The 27593-nt window shown below is 36.8% G+C and overlaps 1 protein-coding gene across 2 annotated transcripts in view; it reads left to right on the forward strand.

The window, feature by feature from the left end:
- SLC41A2 (solute carrier family 41 member 2) overlaps positions 1-27593 on the forward strand; it is a 128721-nt gene that overhangs the window by 77008 nt on the left and 24120 nt on the right. For both annotated transcript variants that reach the window (XM_073788246.1, XM_019918735.3), the window contains exons 8-10: positions 2907-2986; positions 15283-15414; positions 16436-16584. In XM_073788246.1, the coding sequence (XP_073644347.1) occupies positions 2907-2986; positions 15283-15414; positions 16436-16584 (361 nt within the window). The remainder of the gene's footprint in view (positions 1-2906; positions 2987-15282; positions 15415-16435; positions 16585-27593) is intronic.

A 27593-nucleotide genomic window follows, 5' to 3' on the forward strand; every position in this document is an offset into this window, starting at 1 on the left:
AAATTGTTTTGAACATAAAACATGCTCACTGTATCAAGCAAGCATAAGCGTAGACTCAAGAAGCTTTCAGACATGCAGGATCTCAAAAAATTTATTTCCCGTATACCCTCTCATATAAAAGCTGAGAGAAGATGTCTATCAAAATGAGGAAATAATCAAGAAATAAGATGACACGGGAATGAGGAAACCTGTGACAACATGTGGTTCATTTTTCTATGATGTAGATTGTGTTTTCCTGGAGGATTTGGTCAACAGGATCCCATGAAATGTTGGGACCTGGTCATAGTACATAAACCAAGACCCATCGTGGGGAGGTGAAGGGAAGGTACAGAATGACAGCTGAGCATCAGACCTACAGAGCAACTGTCCAGGTTGGCAAGACAGTGACCTTAAGAAGGAATGTCTCTAAGGGAAAAAAAAGGGAACTGATTGGTTACCTAATGAGTATGTATTCAGAGGCCATTCATTAACTTTGTTCCAAATTTGATTCTGAATTAGTAATAAGTACCTAAAAAAAATTAAGAAAAATATGAAACAAGGCAAAACAGTACAAATGGGGAGATCTCAACACACTTTGTGGCCCAGTTGTGAATAATGATTTCACTGTTAAAATAAAGTAAAACCTAAATATTTCACCAAAAATTATAATATAACCAGATTGGCAGGATAGAGGAAGGAAGGGAATTGTGAAGGGACTAATGTGGGGAGGGAAGGGTAAGAGAGACTAAATGCTCACCTGCCATAGTGGACGTCATTAGGTAAATGTCTAAAATTAAAAATCAAGAAATAGTATAAACATGCTGTTTAGAAATAGAGGATTAAATGCCAGAAGAAACAGTTAAAGAAGTTAAAAAGAATTGCTAGTGGAGAGCAGGATGTGTTGTTAGGGCTAGGGGCTATTTTATAAGCTTTGTGGTACTTTCGCCTTTTAAATGATGCATGTATGTTTGTTTGATAAAAATCAAATTTAATACAAGTGAAGAAAACTACTTTTACAATTTGAGTTTTTATTTTTAAAACTATACATGTTTTGGACTTCCCTCGTGGCTCAATGGTTAAGAATCCGCCTGCCAATGCAGGGGACACAAGTTCGAGCCCTGGTCTGGGAAGATCCTGCATGCCACGGAGCAACTAAACCCGTGCGCCACAACTACTGAGCCTGCGCTCTAGAGCCCGTGAGCCACGACTACTGAGCCCCCGTGCCACAACTACTGAAACTCGTGAACCTGGAGCCCGTGCTCCACAGCAAGAGAAGCCACTACAATGAGAAGCCCGCACACCGCAACGAAGAGTAGCCCCCGCTCACCTCAACTAGAGAAAGCCCGCGTGCAGCAACAAAGACCCAACACAGCCAAAAATAAATAAATTTATTTTAAAATATATATATATATGTTTAAAAATGTCTGGGAGGCTATATATCAACATGGTAACAGTATAACCCTGAATGATGTAACTGTGGTTGATTTTTTTTTTTTTTTTTTTTTTTTTTGCGGTACGCGGGCCTCTCACTGTTGTGGCCTCTCCCGTTGCCGAGCACAGGCTCCGGACGCGCAGGCTCAGCGGCCATGGCTCACGGGCCCAGCCGCTCCGCGGCATGTGGGATCTTCCCGGACCGGGGCACGAACCCGCGTCCCCTGCATCGGCAGGCGGACTCTCAACCACTGCGCCACCAGGGAAGCCCTATGGTTGATTTTTCTTCTTTTTGTTTGTATTTTCTAATTTTTCTATGATAAGTTTTTATCACCTGGGTAATAAAATTATTTTAGCAAGTGTTCATGTTATATACACAGCATGATCTGTGTGTTTTGGCATGGAGATTTATTCTTTGACATATAACTAGTTTATTCTATGAAATACATAGTTTTTTAAATTACATAGTAAAATATTTCTAAGGATGACTGTTTTTAGACTTTATAGTATACTTTTTAATGGGAACTCCTAGCAGTTTAGGCATATTTAGCCATTCATTTATATTATTAAAGAATTAAAATAGTAAAGATTTAATAATTTCCTAATATTAACTATCAGGTAGTGGTAAGAACCTTTGATCTGATAGTTGACCATCAACCCTGTTCTCTGACAGCATATAGTTCATTTTTCTGTAACGTGAATTGCATTTTCCTGGAAGATTTGGCAACAGGATCCCATGAAATACTGGGACTGACACTGTTTTATAGTACGTAGACCAACAGACTGAAGTTAACCAATTGTTAATGGTCTTGGAAACAAACAAACAAAAAATCTCCAAGCTCCATTGAGACACTGAGAGTGTGTATCTTGCCACTGTATAGCTGTATGTTATTTTTCCAGACCTCTGTTCTTCAGATCAGCTCTTTCTATGGCTGCAACTCATTGTTTTAATTTACCAATGGTCAGACACTGTAATCTACTATATCTAGTTTTAACACAATAAAAGTCATCTCTTTAATGGCTTGCTTTCTTCAAATATGAAAAGATACTCTTTAAACCTTTTTTTAAATTATAAGGGTAATAAATGCACATGGTTTTTAAAAAACTAATAAGTACAGAAGGATACAAAATGACCATGAGTCTCCTGTCAGTGTCACCTGTAGGGGTGGACATTGTTAATAATTTCTTACATGTCCTTCCAGACATTTTAATGCACTTAAAGTATATGCTTTTTTCCTTTTTACGTGTAACGTATGTAAACATGTAGACCAGAAGGAGAGCCCTGAAACGTGGGGCTACAGCTTATGCCATGTTTTGTTTTCACCATTTTGCTTTTGACAGTGATTTTTACTTTGAATATTTTTTCTTTTTATTCAATTTTTCAAATGTCTAAATATTTTATGTTTAAAAATAGGGGTGTTTGTATATAAAGAACAGCTTCCAATTAGTACATTTCCTTTCCTCTTCCCTAAATTATATGCTTTTGCTTCTTTCAGCATCGGGGGCCTTATTCTGGACACAACTGTATCTGACCCAAACTTGGCTGGGATTGTTGTTTACACACCAGTTATTAATGGTAAGAATTAGATACACTGTTTCATAATGACATCCTATCTCTCTATATCCTTAGGTACAAACAGGAACCTTTGAGTTCCGATTTTAAGAGGTCTGTCTTCCCATTCTATTCATTTGATTTTCAGTCCCAGGTTGTTGCTCATGGTGGAAACTACACTGTATGTTCTCAGTATGCAGAACACATTTTTGAAAAGAACTCTCACTTAATCTTATCTCTAGATATTAGTTTGAGAATCAGACATACCTGATTTTTAAGATTCCTGTGGCAAAATAGGATATTCCAATTCTATATTATCATTAACTTTGGGCTTACCTGCTTTCTTGTGCTGCTGTGTTGCTGTCCCTGTCAATTTTTGTGGATAAATTAGAGTTAGCTAGGTTTAAGCATTGCTGGAGTCAATTCACTCCATTAAAATCTATCACTCCTCTGTTGATCCCTTTCAAATCTGCCTTATATTTTTTCTTATCTATAAAATGGGAATTATAATACTTAAATTCACAGGGGTTTTTATATAAATTCCATTTAAAAAGACAGATTTAATCCAGTCCTACTGGCTTTTGGGCTGGCATTCACTAAATTGGATTTTGGTATAGCCTAAGCCAATATAATTTAAAATAATGCTACCTGGGGAAAACTGTATCACAGGATATATGACACATTTAATATAAATTACTTTTGTATATTTATGAATAAGAAAATATGATATACAAAGGCAACTTCTCTAAAATCTAATTTCATATCTACAATTTTTACTGAACATTTTAATTTTGGGGTACCTGAACAAATTTCCCCTAGAGATGCCCCTCCCAGTTTTCCTGGTAGCACCATTCTCCCCATCACCTGCCCTTAACATCATGGACCCATTTGATTCAACCTGGCTCTTTCATCCTCTTTGAATAGATAATGACCAAATCTTGTCTATTTGTACATTAACATAATTCACTTGTTCATTTATTTATATAACAAGTATGTCTTACTACTGTAGTCTACTAATGTCTCAGTTCAACCATCATTCAAGTAATAAAGTAGGCTTCCTGACTCACTCCCTATTCAGTGCAAGTTGAACGTCACTAGTAGATGGGTCTACCGTAAACATTGTTTTTATTACATTAGTTTTAAGCTGATGAACTTGACAGTGGTTTCCTCCTGCCTGTCAAATCAAATTAGAACTCTTCTGCCTAGCTATCAAGACTCTCTCTATATGCTCTTGGACGCACACAACTTTATCCTTTATCATTGCGACTTGCTTCTTGCATTGTGGCCATACAGAGATCTAATTTTCACTGCCTGGAATAACTATCACTTTCTTTCCCCCTGTCCGAATCCTCTCAGTGACTATTACTTGATGAATTCACTAGCATGAATATTACCCAACAATGACTGTTAGAACTGTATTGCCCAGCATCTCAGTGAGAAATTTAGCTTAAATTACAACCCCGTTATTAGTAAGATTTTAGTGAGTATCTCTGTTATTTTGCCTTTTACAAGAAACAGTTTGCTAAAGTGCCCTCATTGGAAGTCTGTGCATGGCATGGCATAGTGGTAAAATCTTTTTTCTATCTCGGTAAGTAAACCTCTTAGTTGGGTATCACAGTGAACACATTTTATGTTACATTATGCTCTTTAAAAACATTGATTGAGAAGATTCACTCCATGCTTCTCAAAAAAGTTGTAACTTCTGAGAACTGAATTTCGTTTTAAGTGTGCTGAGACATACTATTTAAAAGACCCCTCCCTGTTTTATCACCATCGTCATCATCTGCTATTTTTTCCATATTTATTTACTTATTTATTAATTTATTTTGGCTGCACTGGGTCTTCGTTGCGGCATGCGGGATCTTTAGTTGCAGCATGTGGACTCTTAGTTGCGGCATGTGGGCTTCTTAGTTGAGGCATGCGGACTTCTTTAGTTGCTGCATGCGAACTCTTAGTTGTGGCATGCATGCAGGATCTAGTTTCCCACCAGGGACCGAACCCAGGCCCCCTGCATTGGGAGCGCAGAGTCTCACCCACCGTACCACCAGGGAAGTCCCCATCATTTGCTATTTAGTGAGTACCTACTCTGTGGCAGATTACTTTTAGTTCTTTTATGCATGTTATGTTATTTAATCCTCAAATAAAGATAAGGTCTCATATCTAGCAAATGGTGGTTTAAACCCAGATCTGCTTGATATCCCAAAGTCTGTGACTTCTTTCCTTCAAAATGAACAGCTACTAATTTATCTGTTATATTAGATACGGGAAACACACTTTGTTTAAAGTAAGGCATATCTGTGTTGATACTGTGATGAGGGTATCTTTTAATGCTTATTAACATCTCTCAGAACCAGTAACATTTTTAAAAAATATATTTCATGTAACGATAGTTCTCGAGGTGTTGAAAAGTGAGTTCTGTGGTCAGCTAAGTTTTGGAAACATTAGGTTAAAAAGATTTCTTTTCCACAGGATGCTGTGAGTCTCCCCTTCTGGAACTTTTGTTAGAGAGGGGTTGGAATTTCTGGATCTAATCTTCTTTCTAAACCCTAGACAATACTTTGAGAACTACTGATCTAGGTCTTATTATATCTTTATCACAGTCTACTTTCAAATAATAATATATCACTTTACATAAAGGATAAGAACCTTATATTAGTATACTTGGATTTTCACTCTTTCTTATGGGCTCTTTTTGTCATACGTTTTACTTTGCTATAAATCCTATAACATTATTTTTGCTTTAAACAAGTATGTTTTAAAAAGATAAAAAATGAAGGGGTGGTATCTTGTACATTTCCCCAGATTTTTCACACTTTCAGCACTCTTCTTTCCTTTGTGTAGATTCGTATTTCCATCTGGCACTGCCTTCCATCTTCCAGAAGAAGCACCTTTAATGTGTCTTACAGTGCAGCTCTGCAGAGAAAACAGAGGCTTTAGGCAGGTGTCTCCCAGCTTCCTTCTCCTTCCTTTCCCTTCAGCTCTAACAGTGTCTACTCTTAACCTTTTTCACTCCATCTCAGAAGAAGAGCAGACTCTTTTATCTAAGACCATTACACCTCCAATGGGATCCTTACTCTCAGTTATCTTAACTTTTCCTGTACCTTCCATACCTTCCTCTCTTCCATCTTTCCTCTTTTTTTTTTCATCTTTCCTCTTTAGTTTACAATTGTACTCGACTCTTTCGTTCTAAATCACCTTTCTCACAGTGTTCTACCTTCTCAAGCTTCTGTTTTCTCCCTTCTACTCTTTACAACCAAACTTTTCAAAGTGTAGCCTGTACTTGTAAAATTTCTTACAATGTCTTCCATCCCTCTCACTCTACATAACTTTTTTTGCTGAGCTCCACAGTGACCCCCTAATTACTTTATCCAGTAACTTGTTTTCAGTCTTCATTCTGTTCAGCTGTTTGATACTAGTTAATCTGCCCTTTTGCAACTCTCCCAATTCTCCTCCCATTCTCTGAAAATTCTTCTCCATTTTCCTTCACTAACTCCTCCTTTCTAACTGCCTCTTTAAGTATGTGTATTCTTCCAGACTCTGTTCTTGATCATATTCTATTCTCACTTTTCACCTTCTTTATGAGGGATATTGTCTAGTTCAGAGGTTTTCAAAGTATGGTCCCCAGACTAGCAGCATCACCTGGAATCTTGTTAGAAAAGCAGATTCTCAGGCCTCAGCCCAGACCTCCCATGTCAGAAAGTCTAGTGTAGAACCCAGCAATTGATTCTGACACATGCAAATGTTTGAGAACCATTTGTCTTAGTTATGTGACTTCAGCTCTCTATCCCCTGTCTCGACCTTCATTCACTTCCAGATCCATACTTTAAACAGATATTTCCACACGGAAGATCCAAAGCTCCAAATTGAACTCATTATCTTCCCCCCAAACCTGCTCTTCCTTCCGGGTTTCCTGTCAGTTAGTGGTATTATTATCTACACAAACAAAACATCCCAAAATCACACACTCCCTTTCTCTAAATGCTCTCTCTTTTCATCTGCTCTTGAAATACCTTCTGAGTTAGTCTCAACCCTTTGTCTCCCCGTGCTCCCTGGTTTTTGTTCATTCATCCTCCCTGGGTACATCTGCATAAATTGTCTCCCTGCCTCTACTATCACCCAGTGTAACCTGTCTATCCTCCATACTGCTGTTAGAGTTAGCTTCCCGATCAACAAAGCTGATCCTTTCCTTTGCTTACGTAAAGATCACAGTTAAGTTTCCTGGAGATAAAGTACAAATTATCTAGCGTAATATACTCAGTAAGCCCAATCTGCCCTAAAATCACCCTCTCTAATCTCATTTCTCCACCACTTCACCAATTCTTAAAATTCTCATCTTGTTGAATTTTTGTTGCTTTCTCAAAAAGATCATGTCATTTCTCTATACCATTCCTTTGTACCTGATGTTCCCTCTGTCTCACTTCCCTTCTTTTACTTACCAAGTTCTGCTCATTCATTCAGACCCAATTAAAATGTCACCTCTTCTGCAAAATAGTTCCCTTTGGGAATTCCCTGCCAGTCCAGTGGTCAGGACTCTGCACTTTCACTGCCGAGGGCATGGGTTTGATCCCCAGTTGGGGACCTAAGATACCGCAAGCCATGCAGCATGGCCAAAAAAAGAAAAAAAGTTCTCTTTTCTATGCTTCCACAGCATACTTTTAACATACATAATTATTTTATATGATGATTCTTTTTTGTATGACTCTCTAGTGCCTAGAGATAGTGCCTAGCATGTTAGGATTTGGTAATTGCTGGATGAATAAATGCATGAGTTTAAGGAACATGCTTTGTTTTGCTGCAAAGTACATGTCACCGAATTTGAAGTTATCTTATTAAATAACACAACTTAGATTATACCCGAAACATTTCATATACTTAGGAACTGGTGAAGTGCATTAAAAAAAAGGCAAAAAATAAATAAATAAATAGAGAAATGGTTCTTACTATTTGTATAAAAAACTAGCAGTGATGGCAACGTTTATTACTTTCCTTAACAATTTCTCCTGCGTGTAACCATAGAAATTGGTTTCTCAGCATTTCCTCCTCTTTGGTATATTCTACAAGCTTTTTAGATAGGAGTGAATATTTATAAATTTATTTATTTATTTATTTTTGGCTGCATTGGGTCTTTGTTGCTGCACGTGGGCTTTCTCTAGTTGCATCGAGTGGGTGCTACTCTTCATTGTGGTGCGCGAGCTTCTCATTGAGGTGGCTTCTCTTGTTGAGGAGCACGGGCTCTAGGCGCGTGGGCTTCAGTAGTTGTGGCTCGCAGACTCAGTAGTTGCGGCTTGCGGGCTCAGTAGTTGTGGCACACGGGCTCTAGAGCGCAGGCTCGGTGGTTGTGGCACACGGGCTTAGTTGCTCCGCGGCATGTGGGATCTTCCTGGACCAGGGATCAAACCCTTGTCCCCAGCATTGGCAGGTGGATTCTTAACCACTGTGCCACCAGGAAAGCCCGGAGTGAATATTTAGATAGGAGCTCTTTAGATACTGAAAGAAGTTAGCAATCCCAGGAGTGAGTATTTTGTGGACAGAAAGAGTTGAGCTAGAGATCAATTGGTTAGAAGAGGGATGAGCTCAGTTAGTGTAGCCAGGGGAAATGATTCAGAAGGAACCATTTCTTCAGTGGTTTGGAAGTCATTTGAGAGTTCAGTTTTTGTTGAGTAGAAGCAATGGCTAAATAAATGAAGGTATAGCCTTAGATAGAATGTTATGAACAATCAAAATTAAAAAATTACATTTCACATAACAACAAAGATGAATTTTAGGAACTTAATATATGTGAATTATCCCATTTCTATAAAGTTCAAAAGCATGTTTAGGAATACACATATATGTGGTCATACATAGAAAACAAGAGAATGAAAAACACAATTCAGGATAGTTACTCTGATTGACGAGGAAGGGCATGGGATTGGGGAGGGCACATAGGGTACTTCAAATGTAAAAATCATGCTGTATTCCTTTTCTTAAATTGGGTGATGGGTACATGGGTGTTTTTGCAATATGGTTATTTATAGCTTATATGTATTTTATAAATATTATTTCTGTATCTATTAAATATTTAGTACAAAATAAAAATCCTGGAAGTAGCACTTTTAGATTTCTTATTAAATGGTTGACTATGAAAAGAAAAGAATTAGAATAACAGCTAGGTGTCCAAATGAAGAATTTCCAAGGTAGGAGGGATATAGGTATGTTTATTGACAAGGAGGCAAAGGAGTAATAGAAAAGGAAAGATGGAGGATGCATGAGAGATGGTGAAGAAGGAAAGGGCAAAGTCCACAGAATGATGGGCTACAAAGTAGCCTTGGAAAAAAAGGATACCCCTTATTACTTCAATGTGGTAAGAAAAGGAGTCCTGAAGAGAGACTAAGGTGAAGGGCCTTACCTATAATGACATTCTCAGTTGTCCCAAGAAGGTAGATAGATTTCCCAACCTGTTTCATGTTGTGACACACACAGAAAATTGTAATATTAGATGGCACACTAGGGAGAAGAAGGAGACCACTTGGAACCAGAGGCAACCAGCCTGCCCCTGCAGAGCTTCGAAGGTCAGTATCTTGACACAGCTGTAAACTATTCAAGGCATCCTGGTTTGGGAAGTTCCGATCGAGGCAGTGTTTCTCAACCTTTTTTTCATTATGACCCTCTGAGGGAGCCATTTAAAACCTTTTTTCCCCTAAATGTTCCCACCCATGAAATTTTAATATCACAGATATCCAATTTATCCATTTCTATACTGTATGTATATCCGTGCTTTATACATAAAATGAGTGAAAAATTTTTTTCTCCCCCCAAGAACAAATTTTTGTCCCCACTAAGAATGCATGATCTAGGGTAAGGGAAGCAGAAAATTTGGAGACCTTGTAAGTCACTCATCAGGTTGCCGACACGTACACCGGAAGGAAGTGGTAGAGGTGAATGTGCCTGCCCTCATTTAGAGGAAAGGGTCTTCACTCTGAGGGGCTTACATGTATTTCTTCTTAAAAAAAAAGAAAAAAAGAAAAAAATGGAAGACACATCTCCCCTATCCCTTTGCATTTCTTAAAACTAAAAGAGCAGTTCCTGTGTGTGAGTTCTGATAAGGAGTCATGAAAGGAGGAGAGGTGAAAATGCAGAGATGTGTGGAGATGGCCAAAATATGTAGGTATATATGGAAGATACTAGATCTGCTGTGCTGTTGATTATAAGGCTTTGCTTTTGAACAAAATGAACTTTTATTTCAGGTTCCCTTAGGAATGCCCAAAAGAATTATTGACATAATTTGAAATATATTCTATGGTGTGAAATCTATTCTGTGCTAAACATTTGCTGGAAACATATATTTCTAAATTTAATAAAGCATGAAGTTGGATTTTAAAGCAGTCCTTTGATGAACCTTCTGAATTTGTTCATACTATCAAACTTTCTGTTATCAGTGGAGCTCATTCTAGCAATAAGGCACTTAGAAATTAGGTCTTATGGATACTGAAAGCTCTCACTAATTATTTAGTATGTCGAAAGTCTGTTTTTTATTAATGTTATTAATTTATGTGGCAATCTTTAAAAGCTCTCTACTAGTTCTAGTAGTGCAGTTAGTCTGTGAGGAATTTAAGTAATTTAAAAGAAATGCTGGGGGCTTCCCTGGTGGCGCAGTGGTTGAGCGTCCACCTGCCGATGCAGGGGAGCCTGTGCTCCGCAACGGGAGAGGCCACAACAGTGAGAGGCCCGCGTACCGCTAAAAAAAAAAAAAAGAAATGCTGATAGACTTGCTCTTAATAGAAATGTAGAGTATGTTGTGATAGCGAGAAAGCATTTCTGACATTAAGGAAAGCTATTCAAGGTAATAATTCTGCTATAGTTTAAAAATATAACCAGTGATCATGATGAGATCATGATGGGGTTTTAACTTCATGAGAAGTTAAAACTTTAATAAGTTTCTATACTAATTATGTTAATTATTTTGTCTTTCACATGATGCCTTTAATCTACTTGGAACTGATTTTTGTGTATAGTATGAGAATAAGGGTCCAATTTCATGGTATTTTTTGGCATATTAATAACTGTCTTGGTACTGTTTATTGAAAAATCTATACCACTCTTTATTGATCTGCGGTACCTCTTTTGTATATCACAGATTTCACGTGTATGCGTGCGTGTGTGCATGTGTAGTTATCAGGTTAAAAAAGTACCCCTCAATTCCTGGTTTGCCAAGAGTTTTTAATAATAAATAATAAAATGATGAATTTTATCAAGTTTTCTGCATTTATTCATATAATCATATTAGTTTTTCCTTCATTTATTTGTTAATGTACCGTATTATATTATTTTCAATTATTAAATCAGCCTTACATTCCTAGCATAAATGCAGTTTTGTTGTGGTGTATTACACATTTAACATTTTGCTGGATTTGGCTTGCCAACAGTTTGATATCTTTTTTACATTTATTTTTATTCATAAGATTGGCTTATAATTTTCCTTTCTCATATTGTCATTGTTGGATTTTGAACTCAGAGTTATGCTAGTCTCATTATGTGAGTTAGATATACCTACTCATACACTTTATACTGTAAAGTAATGTAAGATTTTGTAATCTATTCTTTTTATTATTATTTGTTACTTAAATATTTGGTAGAACTCACTTGAAAAAAACAACAACAACAAAGCAAACAACTTATGTGGACCCGGTGATTTTTTGAAGAAGATTTAAAATTTTAGATTTAATTTCTTTAGTCATAGAATGATTCAGATTTTGTATTTCTTCTTGAGTTAATTTTGTTAAGTTATATATATTTTAGAATATTTTCCCGTTTAAATTGTCAAGTTTACTGGCATAAAGTTGTTCATAATCTTATTTTTAAAATATTGGTAGTAATTGGAATTATGGCTTCCTTTTTCTTCCTGTTGTTTGTCCCTACTCTTTTTTTCTTTTCAGATAACTGATATGTAGCTTTATTGATCTTCTTACTTTTTTCTCTTCCATTACTTTTCTTATTCAAGTTTGTGTTTATATTTCTATCTTTTCCAACTTCTTGAGATGGATGCTTAGGTCAGTAAGTCTTCCTTCTTTTTTAAGTATGTGCGTTTAAGACTTTAAGTGTGCTTCTCACTACTGCTTAAGCTGCACCCCACCTGCTTTTGTATGTAATATTTAATTTCCATTCAAATACAAATGTTTAAAATTTTCTATTATGATGTCTTCTTTAATTCACAAGTTATTTAAAGGCATGTTCTCTCAGTTTCCAGATAGTGAAGGCATCAGGCCCTGAAGGTTTTTTTTCATGAATAAGTTTTTAACTATGAATTCAATTTCCTCAATATAGGGTTTCTCAATCCTGACACTCGTGATATTTGGGGCCAGATAATTTCATATTGTGGGGGGTGGGATCCTGTGCACTGTGGGTTGTTTAGCAACATCTCAGGCCTCTGCCCACTTGATGCCAATGAAACGTCCCAAATTACGACAGCCAAAAATGTCTCCAGATGTTGCCAAATCTCTTCTTTTTGGATTGGGGGTCGATTATTGGTGGCAAAATCACCCCCAGCTGAGAACTACTGCTTCATAGATATAGGGCTATTCATGTTATCTATTTCTTGCCAAGTGAGTTTTTACAGTTTGTATATTTCAAGGAATTTAAAAATTTCACCCAAGCTATTATTTTTTGGCATAAAGCTATTCATGGTATAACCATATTATTCTTTTAATCCTGCATAGTCTGTAGTAATGACTCCTCTTTCATTCTTAATATTGAAATTTGTGTCTTCTTTTATTCTTGATCTATTCAAAGAAGCAGCTTTTGGTTTCATTTCTTTTCTCTATTGTTTCTGTTTTCTATTTCATTGATTTATGCTCTTATACTTCTTATTCCTTCTTTATGCTTCCTTTCAGTTTAATTTTTTATTTTTTTTTTAGCTTCTTAAGATGGGAACCTTAGATCATTGATAATAGATCATCTTTTCTAATATAAGATTTAATGCTGTGAATTTCTAAGGACTGCTTTATGTGCAGTACTTACCTCAATATGTTGTGTTTTCATTTTCATTAAATTCAGAATATTTTAAAATTTCCTTTGTGATTTCTTTTTTGACCTGTGGGTTATTTAGAAGTGTATTGTTTGCTTTCCAACGTTTGGGGGAATTCTCAGATATCTATCTTTTCTGTTGTAGCCAGAAAACATACGTTATGTGTTCCAGTTTTTTCAAATTTATTGAGACTTGTTTTATGGCTCATAGTATGGTCTATCTGCGTGAATGTTCCATGTGTATATTTGTAAAGAATATGTATTCTGCTTTTGTTGGGTGTTGTGTTCTATAAATGTCCTATAGATCAAGTTGGTTGTTATTATTGTTAAAATCTCCTGTATAGTTTTGATTTTTTAAAAATCTGTGTATTCTACCAGTTAATAAGAGAAGAGTGATAAAGTCTCCAAGTATAAATACCAACTTGTCTGGTTCTTGTTTGTTTGTTTTTCAGTTTCATCAGTTTTTCCTGTGGGTATTCGGAAGATCTATTTTTAGGTGCAACTACATTTAGGATTGTTATGTCTTTTTCATGAGTTGACCTCCTCAGCCATTATTCAATGTTTGTTTTTCTCTCTGGTAATATCCCCTGTTATAAAGTCTTTTCTTTCATCTTTCTGATATTGATATAGCCACTCTAGCTTTCTTTCCCCTAGTGTTTATATGGTATATCTTTTTCCGTACCTTTACTTTTAACCTATTTACGTTCCCATCTTTTAATAATGCATATTGTAACCTCTTTCCCACTAGATCCTTTAACATATTAATCATAGTAATTTTAAAGTTCTTGTCAGATAGTTTCAACACGTGAGTCCTGAGTCTGGTCCTATTGACTTCTTAACTCCTGACAGTAGTCTGTTTTCTTTATTGCTTTTTACTGTCTCAGAAATTTTTTATCAAATGCTGGACATTGTGTATAAAAGAACATTGGAGATTGAGATAAATATTATTTACGCCTTAAAGGCAGGCTTTTTCTTCTATTAAGGTCATTAGTGTGGAGGACTGTGTGAGTCTCATCAGTAGTTGAGCCGGGTCTGGTTTTTGTGGTTGTTATAGTTACCTTCAGTGCACCACTGACTTCAGATTTATCAATGAGCGCCTGCTACCTTATGCTCAGTGTGAAGCTTGGAGCACTGTATGCCTGGAGCATGAAAGGCTTAACTATCTGTGCTCTTGCTTCTCTTCTCACAGTAGGTTGTTGATGCTTGTTACATGGTGCAAGGCATGGGATGGGATTTGGGATTCTCTTGCACTAGTCTCAATCTTAGGCAGTTCTTATACACTTGGTCCACAGAGGTGAGGCCTTCTCAGTGTTTCTTAAGACCAATCAATTACTCAGATTGGTCTTAAGCAGGAAGATTTCCTTCCACTTCTCCAGCAGTAGACAGCTTTTGCTTCTACTTTTCCTCCAGTGGCAGTTGATCTTTGCCTGGGGTCGGGTAGCTGGAGTGTTTCCTTCATCACCTCAAGCAGCTTTTGTTTCATATGAGAGAGGGAGTCAGAAATGGATGCGATTTCTTGCTGTGTGCCACCAAGATCGGTTCTCTCAAGTGTTCTGTCCTACCTCAGTCTGTCTCACAAGTGCCCAGGGGAGGCTTGCAGAAATAGTTGACCCGTGAATGTAGACTCCCCTTGTGTCTAGGGTTCCCAGGTGTTCTAGATGGTTATGTTAGTCCACACTCAGCATTAAAGAATTTGAAATTTTCAGTTGTTTCCTTCCTACTTGCTTTTATGACTACTACCTCTTCCTCCCCATAATCTGTCAAAGGAGAGTTTGGGTGTCCTAACTTACCTTGGGGGCACTTACCACCCTTTGGAATTCATTTCACTTCTAGGCATCAACTCCCCTTCCTCTGAGTATATGAGAAGATAATCTAGGTTAAAAGATGACTTTCTTGAGTAATTTTTTCAGTGTCTTATACCCATTTCTTTAGTAACCTGAGAGACATGTATCAAGCCTTGTCTATTTGAATAAATCTAGCTTGTTTTCCCTGTCATTAAGATGATAAACATGGAATATCTTGTTACCTAGTTTTATATCTTGGTTGTGATAGTAATTTTTAAAAATTAATTACTCTGCTTTCAGACCAAACAGTGAGTTAGATTTGAAAAAATAATGAATGAGTCTTTCACAGCAGTGATTTTCTGTCTTTGGAATATCTACCTCAGCATTTAATAAATCAACATTTCAGAAGAATTCTTTGTTTGTTTATTTTCTTGGCCCAGGATATGACATAAAGAGGCTTGTATTCAGTTGAATGTATGCACATTATTTAAAATATGAAGATAACTACCTTGTTTGTTTTTCCTTATGTTTCAGGTATTGGTGGTAATTTGGTAGCCATTCAGGCTAGCAGGATTTCTACTTACCTCCATTTACACAGCATTCCAGGAGAACTGCCCGATGAACCCAAAGGTGGTTACTACCCATTTAGAACTTTTTTTGGTCCAGGTAGGTGCTTGTGGATTCTTGCATATTTTATTTCAGGAACTATTGCTCTCTATGAGTATAGGCAGGCAACATTTGTTGAATACATATTTTGTTTGTGAATATTGCATAGTTTTCCATTTCTGAGAGCTAAATAGATTTTAAATACTAGAATAGATTGTATTCACTAAATCTCAGTGAACAACAACAAAAAAAACAATTTGGATCAATTCTGCAGTTGCTGAGGAGCTTTATATAGTTTTTCTCTTTCTCTGGGATATCTTGCTTTAGGAGTCAGGAAAGAGGAACCTTGTGCATATAAGAAAGCACTGTTAGGTGATTTAGGGAGACAGATATACCATCTGTCTTTTGTATATTAATCTTTTGGACCTTTCTAAATGTAGGCATTTGATGCCAAACAAGCAGAATGAGAGGGGATAACCTCAGTTACAAGGACATTATTTTGCCCCAGGCGTATGATATCCAAAAAACTAAACCACAATTTTAAATTCTTGACAGTTTTTTTTTTCTGATGAAAATAAATGTAATAAATGTAACTTTTGAATGAGGATCAGAAATGCCCAGTCTTTTAATTGCAGTGAAAGAATTCTAAAGGAAAAATAAAATTAAAACATTTCATAACCAAAGGTCCTCTATTAGAAGATCATGAGATGTCATTTAGTCATTAAAATGGTCAATAAAAAGGAATTAAATGATGTAGGGAAAAAAACCACATTTCAGTACTTTAAGAACTTCATATTTTTTTCTTTTGTCTTTCCTCTGTTTTTATAATAGATATTATAGTTTGACCAGTGTTCTTCATAGCATGTTTTTATCAACCACCTTTTATTTAATTAATATATAACATATAGGGAGAATTTTTAAAAATTAAGTGAATTGTAAATAGTTAAAATTTATTTTTAGAAACTGAATTTTATGTGATTCTATGCACTATAGTAACTAGAAGTAATCCTCAAATTTTAACAACTGTGACCTATTATTCACCAAAATATGATTTTAACAACTTTTACATTTTATATTACAGGAGTAAATAATAAGTCTGCTCAAGTTCTACTGCTTTTAGTGATACCTGGGCATTTAATTTTCCTCTACACTATTCATTTGATGAAAAGTGGTCACACTTCTTTAACTATAATCTTCGTAGTAGTATACTTATTTGCTGCTGTGTTACAGGTAAGAGTTGAAACCTCTTGCAATCTCTTTTATGCTCAGATTGATGTAAAAGTGTAACTGTAAATCTAAAGGCATAAGAAATATTTTAACATTTCAAAAATCAGCTGAATGCCTTCATATTGATTTGATCTTCTTAAAACCAATAACTTTTAATATGATTTGATCAATAGAACCGTTGAATTTCCTGTTTCCTAGATTCTGTGTCTTCCCTTTTATTTGTTCTCTTCTTTTGTATGAACACATCTTCAGATAAATTCCTGAGAAAGACTGCTGCATAGGAGAAAAATTTTTGAGTCTTTGCATTTTGTAAAATGCTTTTACATGAATAGCTTGACTGTATATAGAATTGTTTCTTTTAGAATTTTGAAGGCATTGCTTCCTTGCTTTTTAACTTCTCCTGCTACCATTGGAAAGAACAACACATGCCATTCTCACTGCTGATCTCATGGTACAGAACTACTTTTATCTTTCTAGAAGCTTCTAGAAAGAAAATCTTCTCTTTGTCCCTATTGTTCTTAAATTTCTTCTGGTATTTATCTATAAGTTTTAAAGTAATATGCCTAAATTTCTAGTTCATGATTAATCTTCTTTAGACTTTTGCTAATAAAAGTTGAGGGTTTGGGGGCCGTTATAATGCCACATCTTTCCCATATGGTTACATAACAGTTTTTGGTTAAATTAGTCAGTGCTTCTATTATTGGGTCTATCTAAACATTGTTTACTATAGAGCCAGATAATGTATTATATTTCCTTTTTGTGTATTTCACTTTTCTTTGGGTTAATAGTCACATCTTTTTCCATTTGCCTCATTTTCCATAAACCCATCCTAAATTTTTTTTCCAACTGGTTGCAGCTTTATTTTGGCTTCTTAGCCATGGCTTCTTGCTAAGCTTTGTAGGATTCGGTACCTCCTACAGTGAGAAATCCTAATTTAAGAGATGCATTCAAATAATTCTTTGAAAAGATGACATTTGAATTTGGCCTTCAGGGGGTTTGTAGGAGTGGAGCTGGAGGGTAAGTATGTGGAAAGAAACTGCATTGATGATAATGATGTTAATGAAATTAACTGACATTTACTGTGTTTCCTGTATGACCAGCATTATTCTAAGTGCTTTACATGTACAGATTTACTTCATTCTCACAAATACCCTCTGAGATTTGTCCTCCTGGTGTAAATCAGTGATTTTTAAAGTGAAGTACGTGCAAAACAATGCATTGTGTGCAGAAAGAGAAGATTAAAACTTCTATTTATATATGTCTACCTCATTTGTTTAAAATGTCTATTTTCTCCTGTTTTTATGATCGCTTTACAGTAAACGTTAGCACAGTGTTACGTAAGTATACTCATTTATATTGAAAGGGCTGCATAAGCTAAAACTTTTGGAGGTTACTGAGTAAAAGCATAGAGATGAGAAAGCACAGAGCTTATGCCAGAAAGAGCAAGTAATTCGTACAGAGGATATAACTAAAAGAAGAGAAGATGAGGTTAAGAAGGTAGATTAGGGCCAATGTAGAAAGGCTTTAAATGCCAGGCAGAGGAGACAAGAATCCGCTCATAAAATAACAAAAACCCTTACGACTTAATTGATATTTTTAACTTTTCTATAATGCTTTATAGCACCCAAGATTTTGTTAAAAGTCACTTATCAAATCATTCATTCATTCATTCAATAAACCTTCATTCTACTAGGTGCAGGGATGGGTTTTAAATCCCAGGATGAATAAATTCAGACCCTATCCTCAAGGACTCACAGCCTGGAGGGAAGACTACTACATGAACAAATAACTATATTATATTGTAATAGAATATAAACGCTGGGAATAGCTACGCGTAATTTGCTGTCAGAGCTTGGAAGAAAAAGCAGCTAATTCCACCTCGGGAGTTATATTTTTCTACTATTCAGTAGGGACAACAGTTACTTCAAATGCATTTTTACTACTGGCTATCTTTATTGCTACATATGATATGGTCATTTATTATAATTTATGTTCTCCATGTGTGTAAGTATTATGAAAAAGATGCATTCCTCAATCCTATGGGAAATATTTAAGAGACTATTCTTTGGTCTGTTTGTAAGCATGCCATTTTTAGAGCAAGTTCCTATTTAGAGCAAATATTTCAAATATATTTTCTTATCCCTCTTCACTTCATGGATGGATTTGATGTTTATGTTTATGGTTCTGTGCCAACATACTGTCATGCATCATTTCTCTTAAGTTCATGAAGGATATAAGAAATTATTCTGAATTCATAAAAATATTAGATTTCAACCTTATGCTCACAGTATTCCTATATGTCTTCTGTTAACCTCTGACCCAAATTCTGACCAGTAAAGTTTGAAAAACTAGAGTTGAGGAGAGTAATTATTAATCTCTCTGTGTCTCAGTTACCTCCTCTATAAAGTGGGAGGGATACAGACAGTCCGACTTAACGATTTTTCAACTTTATGATGTGCAAAAGCGATAACGCATTCAGTAGGAACCGTACTTCGAATTTTGAATTTTGATCGTTTCCTGGGCTAGTGATATTCGGTATGATGCTCTCTTATGATGCTGGGCAGTGGCAGCGAGCCACAGCTCCCAGTCAGCCACGTGCTCATGAGGGCAACCAACTGATAAACCGATCCACTTAAGACCATTCTGTACCCAACCATTCTGTTTTTAACTTTCAGTACAGGATTCAGTAAACTACATGAGCTATTCAGCACTTTATTATAAAATAGGTTTTGTGTTAGATGGTTTTGCCCATCTAACTGTAGGATAATGTTAGTGTTCTGAGCATGTTTAAGGCAGCCTAGGCTGAGCTACAATATTCAGTAGGGTAGTTGTATTAAGTGCATATTCGACTTACAGTATTTTCAGCTTATCATGGTTTTTTGGGATGTAACCTCATCATAAGTCAAGGAAGATCTATAGTGTTACCTACCTCATAGTCACTTTTGAGGATTAAATGAATTAATTACATAAAGCTTGCTTCATAGTAGATGCTATATGTGTGTTAGCGGACACTATTGTTGTTGTTGTTTTAACATGGAACTGTAAATGGTGAGCCATTAATCTCTGAACAACAGTTGGATTTTTTTTTTAATTTTATAGTATTGACTGAATTTTCTTATGTGTCTTTTACAACTTTCATTTTTATGGGTTTTAGTTTTTATTTTCTCCCTAAGAATCAGATAATCTGCCAGAGTAGATCTTTGGTTTTGCACCTGACATTGTGCATTATTTCAATGCAATAGCTTAGAATGAGATTGTAAATTGTCAAATCAAATCTTCATGCTCTGACACTAACATATGTAACACATACATGAGCACACACATTCACACATCTCTTTAGAGACTGAGGTTGAGATAAAAAATCTTGACCTTTCCCTGCCTACTTCACTCAGTCCAAAGATGGACAGAATAAATAGTACTTTTTTTTAAGACTTTTTTCTTTTTGATGTGGACCATTTTTTAAAGTCTTTATTGAATTTGTTACAGTATTGCTTCTGTTTTGTGTTTTTTTTGGGTTTCTTTGGCCATGAGGCATGTGGGATCTTAGTTTTCCGACAAGGGATCGACCCGCACCCTCAGCATTGGAAGACGAAGTCTCAACCACTGGACTGCCAGGGAAGTCCCTAAATATGTACTTTTTAAAGACAAAGACTCCTTCACCACTTAAGACTCATCTTTTAATATCCTTTACTTGACTGACTTGCTTTTTGGATGTGGATTAAATTTATATTCAAAACCTTGGTTTAAGTCCCAGCCCTTATTCAAATATTTCAGTCCACACCAGTCTTCCCATCACTAGACTCTATATTTTGATTGAATATTATATAGTAAAATTTTCTAATGCCTGTTTAATTTCTCTCCGCCTAGATTCCTACCTCCTTCAGGGGAGAGACCAAGACTTTTTTCTTTTGGTATTCTCCACAAGACATGATAGAGTCGTTGTTTTTTGAATTCTTGATATTTCACTCTCTTCCCAGACTAATGTTCTTCAAGGAAATTTCCCCACACCACCTGATTTCCCCAGCCAACTGAATGAAGGAAATCCATTTGGAAGAAACTTTATATTGAATTTATTATAATGACATCATGACAGTTCTTTGCAGTATTTTTGCATTTACTCAGATGTCATCTTCCTGGAAGCCTTTCTTGAATACCTAATTTGGTGCCTTTATTCTCTGTTCCCATGGTACCTTGTGAATACCATTATCCTAGCTTTTCTACTTCACATTAACATAATCTGTTCCTGTGTCTGTCTCACCCATTCTAGAGAAAGGGTCTTTGTTTTACACATTTTTTTAATCTCTAGCACCCAGCCCCATTCCTAGTGCTCAATTAGTATTTGTTAAACTGAATGACTGTATCTTGCTAGCTCTGTCACCCCCTTCAGGAAGAAGAAAGTTTACAACTGTTTTTAGGTACTAGAAATTCCAGAAAAACTGAAAAATCTGTATTTTCTTCTCTTGCTCAAATTTTCTCTCTTTCACTGACCTAGGTATTTAAAATTAAAAAAAAAAAGAAAGGAAATAAAAGGCAATGAAAAGTAAAACACAAAATATCACAAATTGTATCAGGGTTCAGTCAAAATTACAAGGATTTACTGAAATGTTTAGAGATGACATGACTTGATATCCAGGGAAAGTGCAAGGTTGGCTTTAGATAAAGGGAATTGGAAATGAGTTGAAAATTGATGAAGCTGAAGGATGGAATGTGAGACTGCTGTGGGGATAATGTGTAGTATTCTGTGTACTTTTGTGTATGTTTGAATTTTTACATAGTAAGGAGTTTTTTAAATTAAGGTTTTTCAGAGCATTTTTTTTTTTGCGGTACGCGGGCCTCTCACTGTCGTGGCCTCTCCTGTTGCGGAGCACAGCCTCCGGGCGCGCAGGCTCAGCGGCCATGGCTCACGGGCCCAGCTGCTCCGCGGCATGTGGGAACTTCCCGGACTGGGGCACGAATCCGTGTCCCCTGCATCGGCAGGCGGACTCTCAACCACGGCACCACCAGGGAAGCCCTTTCAGAGCATATTGACTTCCTAATTTTGGTCCTGTAGCTGACTATTTCTTACTTAAAGTGAAAAGTAAAAAGTAAACTTGAGTTTGAAATTGTTTGAGACTTAGAATAGTCGAGTTCATGTCTTGTTCATCTTAAGTGCACACTGACTCCGTTTTTTGAAGCTATTTTTTAAATTTAAAAATCTGCTTACATGTCACACATTTCATTGTTTAGGTATTTATTATGTGTCTTGAAATTAGAAGGAACATAACAAATGTGTTTTTGTTGTGTCATTAAGTCCACTGAACCACAGTCAGTAGGTGTGACGGATTATACTCTTCCTCCTGTTCCTGCCCGGTGCCCAAGAGCAGTCAGAGTAGTTGGAATATGTCAAGGCTGGAGTAATGTGCAAAAGGCATCCGTATTTAGTACACCACCAACCACACTGCATTTTAAGGGTTTTTTTTTTCAGCATTAAGGATGGGTCAGCACCAAGCTGACCATGCTGATCACCCATTCTTCCTTCTGTGCCATGAGTCAGCATTTGTGAGACTGCTAGCTGTGGCTAAGGGTACAGTCACTGGCTTTAGAACAGAAGTTTTCATCTGTGTCAACAGATTAGCCCACTGAACCCACAACTTTGATTTCACAGAACCAGAGTAGACTTTCTTCTACAAACTTAGAGATGATTGGGTTCTTTCTCTCTAAGCAGCCATTTCCTCTGCCTTCACGTCTTTCTTATTCAGATGCTCTATTGACTGCTCAAAACCTGTTAATTTGTGATATCAAAAACGTAATAAGGAATTCCAGGCTGTGATGGACCTTGCTGGCCTTCCTTCTAAGATGTACAGAAGGGGCTTCCCTGGTGGCACAGTGGTAGAGAGTCCGCCTGCCGGTGCAGGGGACACGGGTTCGTGCCCCGGTCTGGGAAGATCCCACATGCCGCGGAGCGGCTGGGCCCGTGAGCCATGGCCGCTGAGCCTGCACGTCCGGAGCCTGCGCTCCACAATGGGAGAGGCCACAACAGTGAGAGGCCCGTGTACCGGAAAAAAAGTAAGATGTACAGAAGGGAATTTTGATATCTTCCTCAGGGTTTTCTGTTTCTAATTCTTTTATTTGCCTTATTCCCTGCAGTTTTTTTCAAGGACATAGTACCTGGACCGCATAATAAACCTGAGAAGGTACAATGATAACTATCAATCAAATAAGCAGACTGATGATCTCTTGAGCAAAGAAGGAAGAGCAGTACATTGTCGTTCATTTCCCTACTTAATTTAAACCCTCTGCTAGTTCTCCTTTGTGTTTGAATTGCTAAATATGCTTCCTTTGTCTGTGAAGAGATAAAAGCTTAAACTTTGGATGACATAACCTACAAAAGGCAAAAAGATAGGCACGTATGGAGTATATTAATTTTTTTTCTGCTATAAACTATTTCAGTGGGAAAGAAAAATGAGACTTTTCTAGCCCTAGAGGCCTACTAAATTCCAACATAGTGTTCGTTAATATAATTCATAAAGAATGACTCAAAAACACTTCTAAATGAAAATTTTAATTCCCTCTTTTAGGCACTGATTGTTTCATATAGAAAATTAGGTTACTAAGAACTTTTCTAAACTTCTAGCAGCACCAAATTCCATGGGAAATTCATGTGAAAGCTTGTGGAAAACCTGGCTGTATCTGTTTTTTAATTGGGAGAGACAAAGTGGTTCCCTTAAATGGTGGAATGACAAATTCTCATTTCGTAAAATTAAAAATATGAATATCGGGATTTTGTCAACTGTATAGTGCACATCATCTTGCTAGTCTCTGTGCAAAAGAAATAGAAGATATTGTCCCTGCCCTTTAGGATCTTCTCTTGGCTGTGGGAGATGAGACTTAAATGCAAAAAATAATTAGAGAGGAGCCTAAATAAGACTTACCTCCTTATAACAGTAAGTTATAAGCATCTTCCTGTGTAACTTCAGAATCACACTTTGTGCTTATGCCTGGATTTCATTGTTTAAAAGTGCTTTAATAGGTTTTTTTTTTTTTGGAGGGGAGGATCAGAATATATACTGTAGCTGATGAGAAACTTGAATTAATATCAACAAATATGAAACTGCTCTTAGCAAAATAGTAATACTTATACTTCTTACTAATGTAATTTTGAAAGCAGAAGTCTCCTTAGCTTTTATTACTGCCTTTCGGTAGGCAGTGTTTGTTTTTTCATTTTATACTTATGTGCAAATTGCACCATCTTAACATTTCCCAACGAGTTCGTGTTCTTAAGAAAAATTATTGTCAGCAAAGCCCAAGCCAAACTTAACTGAGCAAATGAGTGACCCTCATAATAAAATTAATAATCTGGGTATTGAATACGAATTTCCTAAGAAGTGTTTCTGTTTTATAAATAATAGTTCGTGGTTGTTTTGAAACCTATGCTTGTACCATGAACACACCCACAGCACAAATAGTGCAAATTAAGAGCAAACAGCTTCCATTTCTCATCTAGTAGAACATGGCTTGGGGCAGAAATATGGTCCACGTACTTGCTAACAGAAGCATTGGCAACATCTTAGTTCTGAAGTCACATTCACATGACTCAGTGTCATTATTTTAACTACAAAGACATACAAATAAATGTTTTCACAGAAGAAAAATATTTATAAGCCTTATAAATCATCACATACAAAGGACAAAGTGGAAAAGAGGGAAGATAAGATCCAATATGCAGAACATTGTAGAAAGATCACAGAGCTCTTTAGAGGCAGAGCTGAGTCTGAATTTCTGCGCTGCTGCTTATTTTGTGGCTTCAGTCAAGTTTCCTAACATCTCTGGCCTTATTTTTTTCCCTACCTCAGAGGATAGTAATGAGAACTAAGCTAATGTATATAAAGTACTTGGTAGAGTTGCTGGAACGTAAAAAGTTTCCAGTAATGGTAGTAGCTGCAGTTTATCATCATTATTGTTGTAGACATTATTTTTGTCTTCCTCTCATTTTTGGAGCTGGTTATTCAGTGCGCTAAGGCCTTTTTCATCTCCTCACCCTTCACCTTCCTTTTGACCCCTGTTCTTTACTGCAGGACTCTTTTTCCTGCTCTTCTCATGAGTGCCCTAAGCTTCAGATACCACCCTTTCATTGCTAACTCCCAAACTGATATCTCCAGTCTGGCTTCCTATTCTACATCTCCAGTTAAATGTTGAAATGTTGTTTCAAATTTAACATGTCCAAAACTAATTTATTTCTCTCATAATCTTTCCCACATCAGTAGGGGTGGTGGACAAGAAGCTGCAAGTGCACAGAGAACTAGGCCAGGCTTAGGTACACAAAGATCCCCTAAATCTCTCAGCCCTCAGCATCTGACCCTGTAAAGTTCCTCCAGGATGGGAAGAGCCTTGCTCGCATAGACTTTATATCTCATGTGTATCGCTGGTGTCCAAATCCTGCCCATCTCAGTCATTGCCATTACCTTGTTACTGGTGAGTCCAGGCAGTGTAATAGGAAGACTCCTAGATATTTCTGGGTTCTAAGTCTGGTCCCTTCCTAAGTCCCTAACTTTGTCTAAGTCACAGCCCTGCTCTGTGGCTTGGTTTCCTCACTTGTAACACAAGGGTGAAGATACTAAGGTAACCATATAATTTTAGTCCAAACCAGGACACTTTTGAGAATGAAAGGGAGCTGTTAATAATTATGATTAGAGTCACAGGCATACCATGACTATCCGGGGCAAACCAGGAAGTAGAGTGGCCCTAGCTATCACTCAGATCCCTTCCTGCATTTCTAATAGTTGACTTTGTGAATTCCCACTCCTACAGTAAAGATGATTTGTTACAAAGCATTGTTGTACATAATTAATAATGTATATGCTAATATTAACATTATTTGGCAACTAAAACAGTCTTTAATGTTAAAATCTATAATTGCTGCTAAGGTAATATTAAGTTAAATTGGCTTTTATGGGTTAGCCAGAGAACCCAGGCAATATATAAATGTTGTTTTCCTTAAAAATTGTATTTCAAGTCCAAACAGCTAATTTTGAATTAGTCTTTTTAAGTTAGAAGCTATCTATTTTTACATTTGTTCAGCCTAAAACAGTCTCTTCCAGGTTCCTGGGTGCCCTCTGTGTTCTAATATCTCTGTATTTTACCTAGAAGTCTGTATTTGCCTCTTTCTGCCGTAATTTGACTTTTGTTATTTTATAGTGTTCAGCTTTATCTCCTCTTGATCTGCAACTTTTGAGAGGAAAAGAGTACTGGCTCTCTTATATTAAAAGCTGGCTTATCTCCTTATCCCCTAAATTGTTCATTCTGAAAATTTTCCGTCTCTGACAGATCCCTTCTTGAGGTTTGGTGTTCTGAGCCACTTTTTCAGTATATATATTTAAGAGTTTCCAAAATGGTGATAGCAAATATTTATATAGCATTCATTCTGAGCCATGCACTGTTCTAGGTACTTTACATGTATGAACTCACTGAGTACTTAACACAGCCCAATGAAGTAAGTTATACTATTAGTTCCCACTTACACATGAGGCACTCGACCTGGAGAGAAGTTAAGTAGCTGGTCCAGGTCCACTCAGCAAGACGGAGTCCAGATCCAGTCTACAATCCTAACCACTTGTGTTTTACAAGAACAAGTTTGACATTTTGTTTTGCTCTTAGGGAGGGTCATAGTTTTCAGGATGGCAGTTCTTGGAGGCTTAAAGCTGCCTCTTCTCTCTGGTTTCATTAGATCTTCATATTTCTTCCAGCCAGGTGTTCTGCCTCCAAATTGCATTCGTTCCACAGAGTTTATATGGAATCTGTGGCTACTGAAGTCAAGTAGGAGTCCAGTCAAGGACGTGAATAGGTCCTGAGAGAAGGACTAAGTGCTACGGAAGTTCAGTAGTGGGAGAGTATATTTCTAGGGAGGGAGGGAACCTTTATAACGGATAAAATTTTGTTTTGTGGAATCCACAGAAAATGCCACTTCAGCAGAAAGGAAGTAGCATTAAGTAACTGAGAAGACTCAGGGTATTTACAGAAATACTAAGAAAATTTCCGGAGCATAGGGTTTATGAAAGGGAGTGATAGAAAATAAGGTTGAAAACTACAGATTGTGACAAGATCATGAAGGGTCTTGCAGACCAGACTGAAGAGTTCATTTTATTCTATAGAACGATGATTTTCAACATTTTTCCCACTCCCAACAAACTTGAGAGATCTGACACATTCCTCTGATGCAGTGTCATATAATGTGGAAGGGCTTGAGCTTTGATTTCCACCACTCACTGCCACCACTTACTGCCTGTGTCACCTTGATCAAGGTAATCTCTCGTCTGTTTTCTCAGCTGTAAAAAGAGGCTACGAATAGACCTGCTTTGTGGGTTGTTATAAGGATGAAATGAGATAATGCATGTAAGGTGCTGTTATTGTCTTATCATTTTAATATCATCATCTCTAATAGCTGTGGATTACTGGCGCAGTGAGTCTCTTAGGGTATCACTGAGTGGGTCAGATCCTGTGGAATCTAGCATTGAGTCTCTACCATGATTCTAATACTCGACTCAATCCTTGGAGTCATTCTTCTGTGTAAGGAAAATGTAGCCATATGGTGGTAACGTGGCCATAATTGGAATCCCAGGATACCCACCCAGTAGCTGAGCAAGTTAATTGGCTTAGCCTTGGGCAAGTTACTTAATTCCTTGGGGGGTCTTATTGTTCTTGCCTGTAAAATGAGGATAATGATTCCTCTTTGCACAGCAGGTATAATACCTGGCACATAGTAGGCCCCTATTAAATGGTGTGGTTATGTCTTTTCTTTTATTACGACATTGAGTCAAATCCTATTCCCGGATGGCATCTCAAAGGAAAGAGCTAAGCGACCAGGAGATTTTAACAGGTTGCCTGACTTCACTCACATTTTTTCCTCATTTCTCAGGATTTAAGTCCACCAGATTCCAACGGGAAAGTAAGGATCTCTTTATTCTTTCTGTGACTGTTCTGCCTCTGTCTCTTAATTGGTTTCTGTCTGTCAGCTTGGGTTGAATGGAAAGTGTGAA

This window comes from Tursiops truncatus, chromosome 11, assembly GCF_011762595.2.
Source record: "Tursiops truncatus isolate mTurTru1 chromosome 11, mTurTru1.mat.Y, whole genome shotgun sequence".
Taxonomy (NCBI): Eukaryota; Metazoa; Chordata; class Mammalia; order Artiodactyla; family Delphinidae; genus Tursiops; species Tursiops truncatus.